The 18,800-nt window shown below is 46.4% G+C and overlaps 2 protein-coding genes across 2 annotated transcripts in view; both read left to right on the top strand.

The window, feature by feature from the left end:
* The first annotated feature begins 837 nt into the window (after positions 1-837).
* The window catches only part of LOC144333724 (uncharacterized), a 42,316-nt gene continuing 24,353 nt past the window's right edge, over positions 838-18,800 (top strand). Inside the window, exon 1 of the mRNA XM_077959156.1 lies at positions 838-3,831. Coding sequence (XP_077815282.1) covers positions 2,988-3,809 — 822 coding nt within the window. The 5' untranslated portion in view covers positions 838-2,987 and the 3' untranslated portion in view covers positions 3,810-3,831. The remainder of the gene's footprint in view (positions 3,832-18,800) is intronic.
* The window catches only part of KCMF1 (potassium channel modulatory factor 1), an 85,159-nt gene continuing 70,347 nt past the window's right edge, over positions 3,989-18,800 (top strand). Inside the window, exon 1 of the mRNA XM_015112755.3 lies at positions 3,989-4,605. Coding sequence (XP_014968241.1) covers positions 4,566-4,605 — 40 coding nt within the window. The 5' untranslated portion in view covers positions 3,989-4,565. The remainder of the gene's footprint in view (positions 4,606-18,800) is intronic.

Genomic DNA, 18,800 nt, shown 5'->3' with positions numbered 1-18,800 from the left:
CTTTGGAAGGCCGAGGTGGATGGATCACCTGAGGTCAGGAGTTCGAGACGAGCCTGGCCAACATGGTGAAATCCCGTCTCTACTTAAAATACAAAAAATTAGCCGGGCGTGGTGGTACATACCTGTGATCCCAGGTACTCGGGAGGCTGAGGCAGGAGAATCACTTGAACCCGGGAAGCAGAGGTTGCAATGAGCCGAGACCCTGCCATTGCATTCCAGCCTGGGGGATAACAGAGAGACTTCGTCTCAAAAAAAAAAAACCAAAAACACCCTTTTAGGTCTATAGTTCTGAGTTTTGACAGATCCATAGATTCATCCAGTCAAGTAAATACCACAATCAAGATATAGAATATTCTCATCATCTCAAAAAGTGTGGTCAGTCCACCCTTCCCCAGCTGCAGTTGCCAGCAACCACTGATCTAATTTCTGTCCCTATACTTTTTTACTTTGAAATAATCATATACCCATAGGTAGTTGCAAAGAGGGCCCAGGTACACTTTCTCCAATGGGAACATCTTATAAAGCTATGGAGAAATATCAAAAGCCAGGAAACTGACATTGGTACAATACTATCAAGTAGACTACAGACCTTATTCAGATTTCACTAGTGCTTACATCCATTAGCTTATTTGAAAAAACATAACTGGGCCATAGTATGAAAGAAGGGTTAGCCTAGCAAAAACATGCGTTAGTTACAGTTGTCCACAGAAGAAAGGAGAACTCAGGGGGGTGCAGAGAGAGGAAGGGAATGGAGGAAAACATTTCTGGAGTGGAACAGAAATCATTTGGTAGACACTTTGGTATAAGGATTTAAATTAATCCTTCTTGATCTTTTCTTTTTTGAGACAGAGTGTCACACTGTCACTCAGACTAGGATATTGTGGTGCAATCACGGCTCACTGCAGCCTAGACCTCCTGGGCTCAAGCAATCCTCCCACCTCAGCCTCCAGAGTAGTTGGGACCAAAGGCAGATGCCACCACACCTTGCTAATTTTTTTTTTTTTTTTTGAGACGGAGTCTCACTGTCACCCAGGCTGATACGTTCCCAGGTTCAAGCAATTCTCTGCCTCAGCCTCCCAAGTAGCTAGGATTACATGCACCCGCCACCACACCCGGCTAACTTTTGTATATTTAGTAGAGATGGGGTTTCACCATCTTGACCAGGCTGATTTTGAACTCCTGACCTCGTGATCCACCTGCCTCAGCCTCCCAAAGTGCCGGGATTACAGGTAGGAGCCACCGCTCCTGGCCGCTAATTTTTTTATTTTCTGTAGAGATGGGGTTTCGCCCAGGCTGGAAATTAATCCTTTTTTTTGGAATGAAATTTCCCACATGGCAGGGCAGCAAGCAAAAGGTTGTTTTAAATTGAACAGCCTGACCTCTAACTGAATGAAGGTCATGAAAACCCCAAATAACCATAATATTTCTGAGAATGGTTTAGTTACTCTCTTTCCTTACTCTTATCTGACTGAAAACAACGAAGTAACTATCAAAAACAAAGTTATCTGTTTAGTTAGCTAACCGTTTGCAAAACCCAAGCAAATGAAATCTCTATATTTACTCTTATTCCCTCTTGCAGTTCAGTACTGTAGTAGGCTTTCCTATCTGTTCCACCATTTTATCAGACTATAGTACTGATAATGCCTTAATCTCTATACAATTTATTTATAGACATCACTTACCCATCAGGAGACAATGGGATCAGCGTTGTTGTCCCCACTTTTACAGCCCAAGAAACTGAGGCTCCTGATACCCAGGATCACATATGCCAACACCGTAAAATGCTCAGAAAGGCATCGACACAGGATAAGCATTCAATAGACGTTAACTAGCTTTACTTAATACCCTTCTTTCTACTCCACCACAACCCATTTACAGCCAGGTTGGACCTCTTTCTACAAGAGAAATGGAATAAATTTGTGCAGAAGTTCCATATAGGCAATGAAATTATCTCTGGTGACAAAGTCCTCATTTAAACTACAGTTTAACACTAGTTACTACCAAATACAGTCCCTCGGGAGTTCTGAGTGACCCAAAACCTACTTCCTGGACTTTAAGATGAGCTTTTAGTTTCTTTAAAATCAGAAAGTGTCTTAAAACCAGATTCAATGAAATACGGTAACAATCTTTTTACTGTGTCCTGTGATAGGTATTTTATATGCATTTTAGCACTTAACCTCCAAACCTCTTATTATTATATATCTGCTGTTACGTCCATTTTAAAGATAGAGAAGTCAGGGCACAGAGAGGTTAAGAGGTCACACAGTGAATGGTGAACAGTATAAGAGTAACCCCAAAGCAAGCAGTACCCTAGATTCCAATTTCAGTTGACTTCGCCGGCTAACAGTTCAATTTTATGCAAAAACCACAACTTCAAATGGAAAAACATAAATTAAAACAACCACAAAAACCAGACAAATGGAGGCTCAGCAGGCCTTGTAGCTCGTCCACGTTACACAGAGGGTATCAGAGCCAAAATCCATGGCCGATCTGTCTTCAAAGCGCGATCTATTTCCACCAAACCACGCTACCACCGACACGTGGTAAGGGGCAGTACAAAGATCTGTCGAATTAATAATGCCTGAAAACAAAGTTGACAATAAGAAGGTAAAAATGGAAAACACAGATAAAATGGGAAAAGCAGACAATTTGCAGGAAACAAAAAACTCAAGTTTTCAAGGCAGGGCATTCACGGTGAGCCAAGGCGCTGGGACAAAGTTTGCGCGGGTACCGCCGGACTCCCGGGCTGCCCGGCGCGGAGTCTTTAACGGAGATGGTTCGCAAGGAGTCGGCCTCGGATCCTGGCAGCCTCCTGGCTTCCCTCCCGACCGCCAGTAACACGGCCGGGGAACACCGGCGACGACCGGGGGTCAGTCGCCTTTCCCTTCTGGGCTGATGGCTTAAAATACACATAAACACAAGTCCCCAGACGGTCCGCGGCCTCTCCGTGGGGCCGGAGCTCTCTGCCCGCGGCCGGTCCGGAAGCCATGCACCTGGGGACAGGAGCACCTCCGAATCGCAGCTCGGCGCCGAGAAGCACCCACCTCCCGCGGCCGGCCCAGTCCAAGACCTTGGCCCCTATAGCCCGGCCTAGGCCCGCCCCAGGCGGGGCTAGGGGCGGCGAGGCTGGCGGGCGCCCCTCAGGCCGCGCGGGTGAGCAGCGGGAGCCGGCGCCGGGCATTTCCTCTTCCTCCCTACGCGCGGCGCGGCGGCGGCGGCGGCGGCCAGGCAGAGGCTGGGCACGGGCGCCCGATCGCGGCCTGCTGGCTAGCGCGGGCAAGCGCCGCGCCCCGAGCCGCCGTCGCCGCGCCGCCCCCGTCACGACCGCCGGCCGCGGGGCCTCCGGGCGGCTGGGCCCGGCGAGGGCAGCGAGAGGCGGGGCTGGCGTGCGGGCGGCGGAAGGAGGCGGAGGAGGAGGAAGAGGAGGAGGCGGCGGCGGCCGGGAGCCGGGGGAGAGGGGCGGGGGGTGGGCCGGGGGAGGGGAGGAGCGGGATTTGCGGAGCGCCGCGCCGCTGCCGGGAGCCGGCAGGCCCGAGAGTGACCGGAGTCACGGCGGGCGCCGGCGGAGCCGCGGCGTCGGACCCGCCTCCTGGAGGAGCTCAGCCCCGACCAGGCCCGGCCCCATTCCCGCCCCGCGCCGCCTCCCCGCCGCCGCCGCCGCCGCCGCGGGAGCGCTCCCTTGCCCACCCCGCCCCCGCGGCCGAGCCCGGGAGTCGAGTGGGAGTCGGCCGGCCGGCGCGGGCAGCGCCGGGACCCCGCGGGGGACACTGCAGCCGGAGCCCGGGAGGGGCCGCGCCGCCACCGTCTGAACTAGGATGTCCCGACATGAAGGTGAGAGGAGCCCCCGCCCCCACCCGCACCGCCCGGGCCTCGGCCTACCCCGCCCGGGCCCGGCGCGGCAGAGGGCGGCCAGGAAGCGGCGGAGACTTTGGCCGAGCCCGAGCCGGGCCCGAGGCGCTGGACCCGGGAGTGAGCGAGCGAGGGCGGAGAGCCGCGGCGCCGCTGCCGCCACGGCCGCGGCCCTTAGCTGGGCCTGGTGCTGGAGGCGGGGCGGCCCGGGCGGCCGGAGGGTTTGCACTGTCATGGGGCGGGGGGGGAGGGGAGGCGGCGGGGCCCGTTACCGGCGGGAGCTCGGCCCTCGGGACTGATACCGGACGCCGAGGCCCGCCCGGCCGGTTCAGGAGCCGCGGGCCCCAGCGCGGCCTAGCGCTCCCGTCGCCCCGGAAGAGCCCGGTGTGGTCGCAGAGCCGGGCCGCGGGCGGCAGCAGGAGGCAAAAGAGCCGGTCCGGGACCCGGCAGGCGCGTCCGGTCGCCGGGAGACGACGGCGAGTGTCCCCGCCTGCGGGCGACCGCGGGGCTGGCGGGAAGGCTCTGCGGCCAGGGGACGGGAAGCCCTCGCCGCCTGGAGCCCGCCCCAGCCTCGCGGCTAGGCCTCGGCGCGTCCCTGGGCTCGGGTAACCAAGTTCCCGGGGTGGATCCGACCCCGCCGCAGCAAGCAAACTCCCTGCTCAGTCACCCAGGCAGAGCAGGGCTCGCTCCCCGCCGGCCCCGGTGCCCTCGCCGGCATGTGCTGCGTACCAGACAAGGTTTTGGAAAATGACGATGGTGAGGTCTATTCATGGTCGGGGGTCGTTTTGGACCTTGTTATGCGATTTAAAAACACGATTGGAGTACAGTTGCAAATAAGCAGACTGCTCTAAGCCCAGTCCCAGGGCACAAAGAGACAAATGTTTAGGGTCGAGGCTTTGAGCTGGTAAGAAATAAGTTAACTTTAATTTACTGCCATATGGTTTAGAAAAGGAGGAGGGGGTTGTGTTTTCTTTGTTTCACTACTACAGGTTTTTGGATAAAAAGTGTTAAGAGTCTTGGCGGAAAGTTTGCCCTGTTAAGGTTAATACAAGATTGTAGAAGTGGCTTGAAAGTTTGTGTACTCACGATTTTAAAATCCTGTATAGGTGATGTAGGAGTGGAGAAAGTTTAGTGAGTCAGTTTAGTGTGTGCTTCGCACTGTGGGAAAGATATTCTTTGGGAAATACAGACCTTAGAATTTTAAGGCTGAAAAACTCAGATTGATTAAAATTGTATTTAGAACAAGTTTCAAAATTCGCATTACTAATTACAGCGTTGAAATTGACTCAACATTCTGTGTTCAACGATTCTGTATTTTAAAAGTTACAAAACTAATATGAAATATACTCTATTTTCTTCGCAAAGCATTTACTGAGTACTTACTGTGTTCAAGTGTTGAACATTTTGAAATAATGAGGTACCTAGCCTCGTAGAAAGGAACACATAAGTGGGAAGCTGTGCCTCTTTTCCCACTTTGGCTGCTTCATGGAAATGTATCCTTATCTCTGTAATTTTAAGAACTTGTAATTAAAGTTATAATCAGATTTCAATTTGGGATATTAAAGTTTATCTTAAACTGTAGTCCTGTGTACACTGACCACTTTCAAGACAAAACAAAAGTGAGCAATGGCTGCAGGCTTTCTTAACGCTTAAAAACTGGGAGAGTTAAAGTTACAGAATCACAGCCATGGAAGAGTGTTTCAGACTCATTCTCCTTGGTCTAAGAAAGCACACAGATAGTTCCAGAGAAGCATTCTAATTGAAGTGTCCTGGGAAGAAAATTCCTTCACCCCCCATGCTCTGTTGGAGTAATTAAAATCTCATATTTGGAACATTCTTGAATGTAACATACATTCTGTAATTTAAGCCCATTTCCCCCCATTTGGTCCTGTGCAAAGGTGTGTGGTTATGAAACTTCTGTTACCTTTTAGTTACTTGAATATTACTGAACCTCAGCACACTAGTAGCACACCTTTCCTAGTAACTTACGTTAATGTCAGAAAATAGAACATACCTAATGAAAAAGGACCATACCTAAATACATCTGTTGAAGACTTACAGTACAATATTTGATAAGTGATTATCTTTCAGTGATCTAGTTTATGGTCTGAGACAGGAATAGCAGTCTCATGAATCACACTTAACTCATTAGATATATGTTTTGTGGAATATTAGTTCAGACTGTCATTATTGTCATCAGTACGACTTTGACTTATCAGCAAATACAGGGTATGGCAACCTTGCTGTTCTTTTCTTACCTTTCCCTTTTTTGGGCCAACGAATCCCATTTCTTTCAGCATTTCTTTCTTTCAGCATTTCTTTCTTTCTTTTTTTTGATGGAGTCTTGCTCTGTCACCAGGTTGGAGTGCAGTGGCGCCATCTCGGCTCACTGCAACCTCTGCCTCCCGGGTTCTAGCCATTCTCCTGCCTCAGCCTCCCAAGTAGCTGGGATTACAGGCGCCCGCCACCACGCCCATCTAATTTTTGTATTTTTAGTGGAGACGGGGTTTCACCATGTTGGTCAGGCTGGTCTCAAATTCCTGACCTCAGGTGATGCACCTGCCTTGGCCTCCCAAAGTGCTGGAATTACAGGTGTGAGCCACCGCACCTGGCCTCAGTATTTCTTTAGTGGTGTGATTTTTGCTCTCTCAGTCATCTGTCCACCTCCAAATTCTCTGTAGTTCTCATTTCCTTTCACACTCTCATTTCAGTAGTGTGACCCCAAGTTGGATGTAATAGTCTGGTAAAAGGTTTGAACAAGCCTATCATGTTGTACTTGCCTGGTGCTTCCTTTTCAGGGCCTTGTGTGTGCAAGTAATATGTTTCTTTGTCTTTGTACCCACCCTAATGAATTACACTAAATCCTATTATTTTACTAATGTAACTTTGGACAACACAGTCCTGAGATGGACACCTGTCAGGCTTGAAGGCTGAACCTTGTGAAGCAGTGCCTCTGAGAAAGGCAGTGCAACCAGGAGCATAGAGAAATGCTCTAGTCCAGGGGTCAGCATGCTGCTTCTGTAAAGGGCCAGGTAGCAAACATTGCAGGCTTAGCGAGCTATAATAGTACGAAAGCAACTGTAGACAACATGTAATTGAATTAGCATGGCTTTGTTCCAATTAAAACTTTATTTGTGGACACTGACATTTTAATTTCATACAATTTTTTTTTTTTTGAGACAGAGTCTTGCTTTGTTGCCCAGGCTAGAGTGCAGTGGCGTGATCTTGGCTCACTACATCCTCCCCCTCCTGGGTTCAAGTGATTCTCCTGCCTCAGCCTCCCAAGTAGCTGGGATTACAGGCACCCACCACTGCGCCTGGCTAATTTTTGTGTTTTGTTTAGTAGACATGGGATTTCACCATGTTGGCCAGGGTGGTCTCAAACTCCTGACCTTGTGATCCACCTGCCTCGGCCTCCCAACGTGCTGGGATTACATGTGTGAGCCACCACGCCTGGCCGAATTTTGTATAATTTTCATGTATCATGAAATATGATTTGTCATTTGACACCCCCAGCATTCAAAAATACAAATAACCATTCTTAACTTTCGGGCTGTATAAAAGCTGGTGGTGGGCCGGGCGCGGTGGATCACGCCTGTAATCCCAACACTTTGGGAGGCCGAGGCGGGTGGATCACCTGAGGTCAGGAGTTCAAGACCAGCCTGGCCAAAATGGTGAAACCCTGTCTCTACTAAAAATACAATAATTAGCTGGGTGTGGTGGTAGGCGCCTGTACTTCCAGCTACTCAGGAGGCTGAGGCAGAGAATTGCTTGAACCCAGGAGGCGGAGGTTGCAGTGAGCTGAGGTCATGCCACTGCACTCCAGCCTGGGCGACAGAGTGAGACTCCGTCTCCAAAACAAACAAACAAAAAAAATGGTGGTGGTTGGATTTGGCCTGAGGGCTGTAGTTTGCCTTACCTTACCTCTGCCCTAGACTGGCGCTTTAGAGAGTTGATAGAGCTTGAACTGTCAAGAGTCTAGAAGGGGCCCAGTCGGCTTGGTGTTCCATCATTTCCTTTGGGTGATGGGAAATGAGTTCACAGACTGAACCAGCTCCTCTGTACGTCACTTTTCAGCAGCACCATGTGGAATGGAAATAATTGTTCCTCACGAGTGGGCAACAGGCTCCCCACCCTCCAGACCCTTAATGGAGATGGCAGTACTCTATATTTTTCCTGTTTGCCCGTTACTACTTTTCCAGGGAGAATTCCAGGGCCACTTTTAACTCACTTTGTGGTGTTCTTGTCATGTTAACATTTTGTAGACTTTAGTGCCCAGTCACTTTATGTTCACCCTACCAACACTGTCTAGTTCACAGTGAACCCAATCATTTTTTATCTTGATGTATTTTTTAAAATGTGTCACTGCCATACTTTCAAATACATTTAAAATGTATGTTATTCAGAGCTTAAAATCTACTTTTAAAGCTTTCCAAATAAAAAAAGCAACTTATCAAATTGCTCACTGCTTATTAGCTAAAATGAAATTATGACTGTTCTTGAATAGATTAGAGCCTCGTTGATTACCTGGATCTCGGTACACGTGTCGCCTTAAATCATTCAACCTTTCAGTCACTACTATGTGTAAGGCAGTCTGCTAGGTTCCAAGGAATGTGGGGCTAAGTGAATGAGATGCAGCTCCTTACCTTAAGTCTGGCGAGGAAGATGCATTTTTTATCTAACTTCCACAGTGCAGTGTGAAACATGGCATAAGGAAGGGGTAAACATTGATGACAAAGTCATTACCAACTTTTCTCTTACTAATTTTGTCAAATTTCAGAGAGGTACTCTACTGTGATTCTAGCACTTTTTTCTTGAGTGCCTTCTTAACTTTTTTTTTTTTTTTTTTTTTTAAGACAGAGTCTCGCTCTGTCGCCCAAGCTGGAATGCAGTGGTGTGATCTTGTCTCACTACAACCTCTGCCTCCCGGGTTCGAGTGATTCTCTTGCCTCAGTCTCCCAAGTAACTGGGATTATAGGTGCCTGCCACTGCGCCTGGCTAATTTTTCTATTTTTAGTGGAGACAGGGTTTCACCATGTTGGCCAGGCTGGTCTCGAACTCCTGATCACAAGTGACCCACCCACCTCGGCCTCCTAAAGTGCTGAGATTACCAGTGTGAGCCACTGCACCCAGCACCTTCTTAACTCTTTCTGGGCCACTTTTGATTTTGGGTAAAGTTGTTTGAGATTTCAAGCCGGTTGCAGTGATGTGCACAGGTAGTCCCAGGTACTTGGGAGGCTGAGAGACCCTATCACTTAAAAAAAAAAAAAAAAAAAAAAAAGATTTAAAATAGAGTCCTTATCTTTATCTGATTTATAATTTCCCTAGCTTTTTGAAGATTTTCATATGTAAAAATCATAGTGGATAAATGAGCAGGTGGTCGTGTTGTTGTGCTGCTCTCAGAAGTATCTGATACTATTTATTTTTAAAATGTAAAATACAAGACTACGTAAGCCATTAATCTAGTTAGTCCCAACTTTTTTTTGTTTTTATTTTTTAATTGGCAAAAATTGTATATGTTTCTTGTGTATAACGTGATGTTTTGAAATATGTATATTTTGCAGAATGGCAGCTCCAACTTTTTGAAAGTTGTACCACTTTTTTCTTAGTAGATTCTAATTTTCTCTCGCTCTCTCTTTTTTTTTTTTTTTTTTTTTTTGAGACGGAGTCTCTCTCTGTTGCCCAGGCTAGAATAGAGTACATTGGTGGGATCTTGGCTCACTGCAGCCTCCACCTCCCAGGCTCAAGTGATCCTCCTATCTCAGCCTCCCATAGTGTTGGGATTACAGGTGTGAGCCATTGCTCCCAGCCTTAATTTTCTCTTCTCAAAACATGTTATCTGCCACTGAAACACACATATAGACAGAAATAATTTGGTTTTAGAATTTGGGGACTGCAGAGCCAACATGGGTAATTAGCATGTGATTTTAATGCAGTGCCTTTTGCCTCCCTGTAGAAATGTAAATGGACTCCCACTGATAAGATCCTTACCATCAGATCTTCTTATAACTTACTTTACTTTAACTATAATCTATTAAAATATTATGACATTTTTAAGCCTTTTTCAGTTGGTTTTCTGTTTTTGAGACAGAGGTCTCTGTTGCCCATGCTGCACGCGAGCACAGCCCGCTGCAGCATTGACCTCCCAGGCTCAAACAGTCCTCCCACTTCAGCCTCCGAAGCAGGTGGGACCACAGGTGTGCACCCCACACCCGGCTATTTTTTTTTTCTTTTTTGCAGAGACTGGATCTTCCACTATTGCCTAGGCTGGTCTCAAACTCCTGGGCTCAAGTGATTCTCCCACTTCAGCTCTCAAGAGTGCTGGGATTATAGGTGTGAGCTGCCATGCCCAGCAACTTTTTCAGTTTCAATCGTAAATTATATTTACCTTGACTTTCAATGGAGAATGTATAAGAATGTAAATTTATGGAAAAACGAATCACATTTTAATTTCTGGGGTCTTTGATTTCATGATTTCATTTAAAGTTCATTTTGGAGCTCATTTTCCCGTATTTTTACATTCATGTTTAAGTTAAAATGTAGCAAAACATGACTACATGTTCTTCTTTCAAATTGGGAACTTAATTTGGAAGAATTTCCTTTTGGTCTGAGGATTTTAAGATGTATTAGCAGCAATCTTTTTTTTTTTTTTTTCTCCTTACTCTTGTTCCCCAGGCTGGAGTGCAATGGTGCGATCTCGACTCACCGCAATCTACGCCTCCTGGGTTCAAGTAATTCTCCTGCCTCAACCTCCTGAGTAGCTAGGATTACAGGCATACGCCACCTTACCCAGCTAATTTTGTATTTTTAGTAGATATGGGTTTCTCCATGTTGGTCAGGCTGGTCTTGAACTCCCAACCTCAGGTGATCCACCCACCTCAGCATCCCAAAGTGCTGGGATTACAGGCATGAGCCACTGCACCCAGCCTCAGCAGCAATCTTGTAAGATGGTAACTTTTTCACAGTAGGAGCTTATGAAACTTATGATGTGAAATATCTAAACAGATCCCTTCATATTAAGCTTTGCAACCTTTTTAAAAGAAATCCCCGCATCATAACTTACTTTTCAAAATATCAGCTTTATGAGATCTATGATATATATTTGCCTAGGTTTTTTGTTTTTTGGTTTTTGAGTTTTTTTGAGACAGAGTCTCACTTTGTCGTCCAGGCTGGAGTGCAGTGGCATGATCTCGGCTTACTGCAACCTCCGTCTCCCAGGTTCAAGCAATTCTCCTGCCTCAGCCTCCCAAGTAGCTGCAATTACAGGCATGTACCACCATGCCTGGCTAATTTGTGTTTGTTTTTTGAGGTGGAGTTTCGCTCTTGTTGCCCAGGCTGGAGTACAATGGCGCAATCTCAGCTCTCCGCAACCTCCACCTCCTGGGTTCAAGCGATTCTCCTGCCTCAGCCTCCTGAGTATCTGGGATTACAGGCATGCACCACCATGCCTGGCTAATTTTGTATTTTTATAGAGACGGGGTTTCTCCATATTGGTCAGGCTGGTCTCGAACTCCCGACCTCAGGTGATCCACCTGCCTCAGCCTCCCAAAGTGCTGGGATACAGGCGTGAGCCACCACGCCTGGCCATGTGTTTTCTGTTTTTTAAACTAGAATTTCCAAAAGTTTTTAGTGAAGGCTAAGATGTCATTGAATTACCATAGAAATAATGTTTTTTAAATCACTTGATGGGCTGGGCGTGTGGCTCATGCCTGTAATCCCAGCACTTCGGGAGGCCAAGATGGGTAGATCACCTGAGGTCAGGATTTTGAGACCAGCCTGGCCAACATAGTGAAACCCTGTCTCTACCAAAAATACAAAAAAATAGCCAGACGTGGTGGCAGGTGCCTGTAATCCCAGCTACTTGGGAGGCTGAGACAGGAGAATCTCTTGAACCCAGGAGGTGGAGGTTGCAGTGAGCTGAGATGGCCCATTGCACTCCAGCCTGGGCAACAAGAGCGAAACTGTCTTTAAAAAAAGAAAAAAAAATCACCTTATAAATATTGCTGTGGGGCTACTTTTATGAATATGGACTCGAAGCATTCCCTAACTGCATATATTCATAAAAGTTAAAAGTAGAATGCTCTTCCTAATGTCTTTGTTTATAGAAGATTAATTTTTTTTATTAATTTTAGTGTTGCGCTGAGGACCATGATGTTTTTCATTTCCTTAAAATGATAAAGTATTTTTTTTTCAGTCTTTGAAGTTATTCATTAAAGTTGAGGAAAGAACCTGTGAGCAGTATACAGATCAGAGCATCTTAAAATGTTGTAATTTTTTGTTTTGTTTTGTTTTGAGACCGAGTTTCACTCTTGTTGTCCAGGCTGGAATGCAATAGAGTGATCTTGGCTCATCGCAACCTCTGCCTCCTGGGTTCAAGTGTTTCTTCTGCCTCAGCCTCCCGAGTAGCTGGGATTACAGGCATGCGTCACCACGCCCGGCTAATTTTGTATTTTTTTTTCTTTCTTTCTTTTTTTAGTAGAGATGGAGTTTCTTCATGTTGGTCAGGCGGGTCTTGAACTCCTGACCTCAGGTGATCTGCCCGCCTCAGCCTCCCAAGTACTGGGATTACAGGTGTGAGCCACCATGCCCAGCCGGTTATTTTTATATATTAGCCATGTCTTGATTTATGTTAAAGATCTGGGGTAAAGCAGACAGTTTCCTAAGGGAACATATTACCTAGATGACATGGGAAAGAAGTGAGGAGCCAGGAAAAGATAGGCTGTTCTTGGGTTGGTAAGGACCAGCAGCCAGGTGGGTGTCGGCAGAGGAAAGACAGGCAGGGTGGGTATGAAGCTTGGAAATGGATCTGTAGCTACGGGATATTGGAAACAGAAAACCAGCTCTCATGCCTGGTGGAATGTCTTGAGAGCTGAGTACCAGGAAGTGAAAACTCTGCCCAATGAAATGAACAAGAGATGAATTACCTTGTTAAGCACCTCCCACCGTTCAGTCTCTGCTACATCCCTGATGGTCCTCTTGGTGTTTGTTAATCATGATAACTGCCTAAAGAATTGTTTTTAGGCCGGGCGCGGTGGCTCAAGCCTGTAATCCCAGCACTTTGGGAGGCCGAGGCGGGTGGATCACGAGGTCAGGAGATCGAGACTATCTTGGCTAACATGGTGAAACCCCGTCTCTACTAAAAATTAAAAAAACTAGCCGGGCGTGGTGGCGGGCGCCTGTAGTCTCAGCTACTTGGGAGGCTGAGGCGGGAGAATGGCGTGAACCCGGGAGGCGGAGCTTGCAGTGAGCCGAGATCACGCCACTGCACTCCAGCCTGGGAGACACAGCGAGACTCCGTTTCAAAAAAAAAAAAAAAAAAAAAAGAATTGTTTTTAGTTGTTGGCTCTCTGAGTTGTAGCAAAGTAGAATTATGAGTCCATCCAATTCATATACACAGTCAATTAGCCTCATCTCTTTTTGTTTTTTGTCTTGAGGCAGAGTCTCACTCTGTCACCCAGACTGGAGTGCAGTGACATAAACAGGGCTTACTGCAGCCTCAACCTCTGGGCTTAAGTGATCCTCCTACCTCAGCCTCCCAAGTAGCTGGGACTACACCTGAATAATTTTTAAAATTTTTGTAGAGATAGGGTCTCATGTGTCATCCAGGCTGGTCTTGAACTCCTGGGCTCAAATGATACTCCTGCCTCAGCTTTACAAAGTGCTGAGATTATAGGTGTGAAGCACCACACCTGGCCTAGTCTCATCTCTTGTATGGCCACAGTGCCAGCCAGCAGTCCATCAGACTTTGCCAATGACCACAGGTATGGGCGAAGAGGTATGGATGGATCCCTGTAAATTGATCACTGCTACTAGAAAAAAAAAAAAAAAACTGAAATCAGAAGAGTGGGTCAGTTGTGTTACCTTCAGCTAGAAGGGACAGCAGAAGAATAAGTGGATGAAGCATCTTGATATGATGACTAATTAGGTTTGCACATTATCTTCTGTTGAATTTTAATGTGGTGGTTTTTTTTTTTTTTTGCTCTCTTGCTGGTACTCAGTGCCAGTGTCATGAATATCAGCTTTTTCTATAGTAAGAGGGTTTTCATTAGGAGAGTCACTTCTTAGAGTACTAGGTAGATGAGTTGACTTGGAACAGTTATAGGTGTATTTGATTATTTATTATTTGGTTATGACTTTTATTGTTCCTTTAAGACTCTGTCGTCCTCCTACTCAGCAAAGTAAAGGGTCTCTCCAGTAGCACTCCTGTCTTATTCACCAGGCTTTAAAAAAATTTTTTTTTGAGATGGAGTCTCACTCTGTCAGCCAGGCTGGAGTTCAGTAATGCAATATCGGCTCACTACAGCCTCCGCCTCCTGGGTTCAAATGATTCTCCTGCCTCAACCTCCTGAGCAGCTGCGATTACAGGTGTCTGCTACCACACCCAGCTAATTTTTGTATTTTTTTAAATAGAGACAGAGTTTCACCATGTTGTCCAGGGTGGTCTCGAACCTCTGACCTCAATTGGTCCTCCTGCCTCAGCCTCCCACTGCGCTGGGATTACAGGCGTGAGCCGCTGCGCCTGGCGATTCCTCACAGATTTGTAATTATGTTTTGATACTTAGAAAAGAGCTAAAGGGATTAAACATTTATTTTTGTGTTCATTGTAGTTTTTTGCATTATGGGTTTTTGTGAATGGTTAGATAACTAACAACTAACTACTGGGGTGAATAGCTGGACCCTACTGTTATTGTTCCACCAGTATTCTTCTTTGGTGTGCTCTGTGGTTGTAGAGGTTTGGCAGTGTGAGCAGAGAAGTTTTCTAAATTAGGAGTTAAGGATGTTGAAGTAGAGCAGACAGGGATTATATAAAGGAGTTACAGATGTGTTCCTTCTTTTCTTTTCTTTTCTTTTCTTTTTTTTTTTTTTGAGACGGAGTCTTGCTCTGTCGCCCAGGCAGGAGTACAGTGGCGCAGTCTCGGCTCACTGCAACCTTCGCCTCCTGGGTTCAAGTGATTCTCCTGCCTCAGCGTCCTGAGTAGCTAGGATTACAGGCATGCACCACCACGCCCTAATTTTTGTATTTTTAGTAGAGACAGGGTTTCTTTTTTTTTTTTTTTTTTTGAGACGGAGTCTCACTCTGTCGCCCAGGCTGGAGTGCAGTGGCCAGGTCTCAGCTCACTGCAAGCTCCGCCTCCCGGGTTCACGCCATTCTCCTGCCTCAGCCTCCGGAGTAGCTGGGACTACAGGCGCCCGCCACCTCGCCCGGCTAGTTTTTTTTTTGTATTTTTAGTAGAGACGGGGTTTCACCATGTTAGCCAGGATGGTCTCGATCTCCTGACCTTGTGATCCGCCTGTCTCGGCCTCCCAAAGTGCTGGGATTACAGGCTTGAGCCACCGCGCCCGGCCAGAGACAGGGTTTCATTATGTTGGCCAGGCTGGTCTTGGACTCCTGACCTCAGGTGATCTACCTGTCTCTCCCTCCCAAAGTGCTGGGATTACAGGCTGAGCCACCACATCCGGCCCTTCTTTTTTATAATAATAAAATACATGCTGGGAGTTGAGGATGGTTGGATGATGAATGGGAACCCAGGTAGTTTTCGTATTCAGAGATCTTGATGTTTAGTCTGACACTATTAGGGATTTGTATGTAGTTAATTGCGCTTCTAAGTCAATGTAAATTATACAGTGTGTTTGTATGGCTCTACATATGAATACACATTGTGGTGGCAGAGGTGGGACTGATTTTCTCTTCTCTAGAAAAATGGTGATAAGAACATCAAGTGACAGTGGATGAGAAATACAAGTATTCCTATATTACACCAGTATCAAGGGTCTTCATTCTGAGTCAGACATACTGTATATTTTCATGTTTTTTCGTTATTCTAGATCATTTTCTACAAGTTTTTTAAAAGCTACCAATGGAAAAGAGATAGCAAATCTGCTTGCAGAATTGGGGTAGACCATTGCTATCCAATAGAAATCTAATGTAAGCCACATACATAATCTTAAATTCCCTGGTAGCCACATTTTTTAAAAAGAGGTGAAATTAATAATGAAATAACAACCCAATATATCCAGAATACTATTTCAACATGTAACTGACATAGAATTATGATATATTTACATTTTTTTCTAACAAAGTCTTAATTTTTTTTTTTAAGAGACAGGGTCTCACTCTGTTGCCCAGGCTGGAGTGTGGGGGTGTGATCGTACCTCACTGCAACCTTGACCTCCCAGCCTCAAGAGATTCTCCCACCTCAACCTCCCGAGTAGATGGGACTGCAGACCTGCGCCACCACACCTGGCTAACTTTTGTTTTGTTTTGTTTGTTTGAGACAGAGTTTCGATCTTGTTGCCCAGGGTGGAGTACAATGGCCCAATCTCAGCTCACTGCAACCTCCACCTCCTGGGTTCAAGCAATTCTCCTGCCTCAGCCTTCCGAAGTAGCTGGGATTACAGGCACCTGCCACCATGCCCAGATAATTGTTTTGTATTTTTAGTTGAGATGGGGTTTCACTGTGTTGACCAGGCTGGTCTTGAACTCCTAGCCTCAGGTGATCCACACACCTTGACCTCCCAAAGTGTTGGGATTACAGGTGTGAGCCACCGCGTCCGGCTGACTTTTGTATTTTTTATAGAGATTGAGTCACCCTATGTTGCCCAGGCAGGTCCTGAGCTCCTGGCCTCAAGCAGTCCTACCTTGGTCTCCTAAAGTGTTGGGATTATAGGAGTGAGTCCCTATGCCCAGTCAAAGTCTTAAATCTTAAATTTTACATTCAGCATATTTTAATTCAGATGCTAAATTTTCATTTAAAAAATGCCTTAGTTGAAAAACGTATTCAAATTTATGCATTGAAGGTCTGCTGACCACCCTATCTAAAGTAACTCATACTCTGGCTGGCCATGGTGGCTCATGCTTGTTATCCCAGCACTTTGGGAGGCTGAGGAAGGAGGATTGTTTGAGCCCAGGAGTTTGAGGCCAAGTTGGGCAACATGGTAAGACCCCATCTTCACAAAATAAGTAAGTGAAATAATAGAAGTTTCTTTGAAAAAAATGAGTAAATAAAGTAGCACACACTCTATATGTATTTTTTGTAGGGATGGGATCTTGCTGTGTTGCCCAGGGTAGTCTGAAACTCCTGAGCTCAAGCAATTTTCCCACCTCAACCTCCCAAAGTGCTAGGATTACAGATGTGAGCCACCACACTTGGCTGTGGATTTCTGCTTCAGTTTCTCTCCTAAGAACTTAGAGTTTTCATTTCCTTTTTCACCTTAAAATTATTTGTTAACATATACTGGTTTCATGACCCTTTTATTTATTTTTCTTTATTTTATATTTAAAGAAGCTAAGCAGAGGCTGGGTGCAGTGGCTGACACCTGTAATCCCAGCACTTTGGGAGGCCGAGGCGGGTGGATCACCTGAGGTCAGGAGTTCAAGACCAGCCTGACCAACATGGAGAAACCCCATCTGGCTAACTTTTGTTTTGTTTTGTTTTGTTTTGTTTGTTTGTTTGTTTGTTTGAGACAGAGTTTCAATCTTGTTGCCCAGGGTGGAGTACAATGGCCCAATCTCAGCTCACTGCAACCTCCACCTCCTGGGTTCAAGCAATTCTCCTGCCTCAGCCTTCTGAAGTAGCTGGGATTACAGGCGCCTGCCACCATGCCCGTACTAAAAATACAAAATAAGCTGGGTGTGGTGGCGCATGCCTGTAATCCTAGCTACTCGGGAGGCTGAGGCAGGATAATTCCTTGAAACCGGGATCGGATGTTGCAGTGAGCCAAGATTGTACCACTGCACTCCAATCCAGCTGGGCAACAAGAGCAAAACTCTATCGCAAAAAAAAGAAAGAAACTTCTATTGTTTGTTTACTTTGTGAAATTGGGGCCTTACTATGTTGCCCAGGATGGCCGCAAACTCCTGGGCTCAATCCTCTTGCCTCAGCCTCCCAAAGTGTTGGGATTACAAGCATGAGCCACCATGGCTGGCCAAAGTATGGGCTGCTTTAGGTAGGGTGGTCAGGAAAAGCCTGTCTGAAGATGGATGTTTAAGAAAAACCTTAGTTAAATGAGAGAGATTTAAAGGAAAAAAAAATGAGAGAGATTTAAAAAAAAAAAAATGGCTGGGCATGGTGGCTCATACCTGTAATCCCAGCACTTTGGGAGGCCGAGGCAGGCAGATCATGAGGTCAGGAGATCAAGACCATCCTGGCTAACATGGTGAAACCTCGTCTCTACTAAAAATACAAAAAATTAGCTGGGCGTGGTGGCGGGCGCCTGTAGTCCCAGCTACTTGGGAGGCTGAGGCAGGAGAATGGCGTGAACCCAGGGGGTGAAGCTTGCAGTGAGCCGAGATCACAACACTGCACTCCAGTCTGGGCAACGCAGCAAGACTCCATCTCAAAAATAATAATAATAATTAATAAATAAAGGGAAAAAATATGACTGAGGATACAGCAAGTGTAGAGGTCCGGAAATTGGAATGTTCTTGGAACAGCACAGAGGCCGTGTGGCTGGAGGGCAATGGTTCAGGTGGAAAGGGGTAGGAAGTGAAGTTAGCGTAGTTGGAGCCAGATCTTGCACACCATTGCGTTGTAGACTGTATTGAGGACTGTTGAACTGTGAATGCTTTGAGAAACACATTTCAGAAGCCCTGCTTTGACTAAATAAATGGCAGAGGGTGGAAAGTAAATACTCAGTTTGTGTCCCAAACACCTCTAAGAACATTTCTTTACAAACTTTCCCTACATTTACCATTATTTTAAGCTTTGTCTTTCTTGACCCCTATTACTCTATTTAACTGATGTTTCCTGAAGGGTGTGGGGTTTGATGGAAAGTGAATCTTTCTAGTTTGAATGTAAAACCCTTGGGCCTGGCCCGATCGGTGGCTGACACCTCTAATCTCAGCACTTTGGAAGGCCCAGGCAGGCGGCTCACGAGGTCAGGAGTTTGAGACCAGCCTGGCCAACATGATGAAACCCCATCTCTACTAAAAATACAAAAATTACCTGGAC

Source organism: Macaca mulatta, chromosome 13 (assembly GCF_049350105.2).
Source record: "Macaca mulatta isolate MMU2019108-1 chromosome 13, T2T-MMU8v2.0, whole genome shotgun sequence".
NCBI lineage: Eukaryota > Metazoa > Chordata > Mammalia > Primates > Cercopithecidae > Macaca > Macaca mulatta.
Note: the sequence above shows the minus strand (reverse complement) of the source record. Positions and strands in the feature narration are given on the sequence as shown.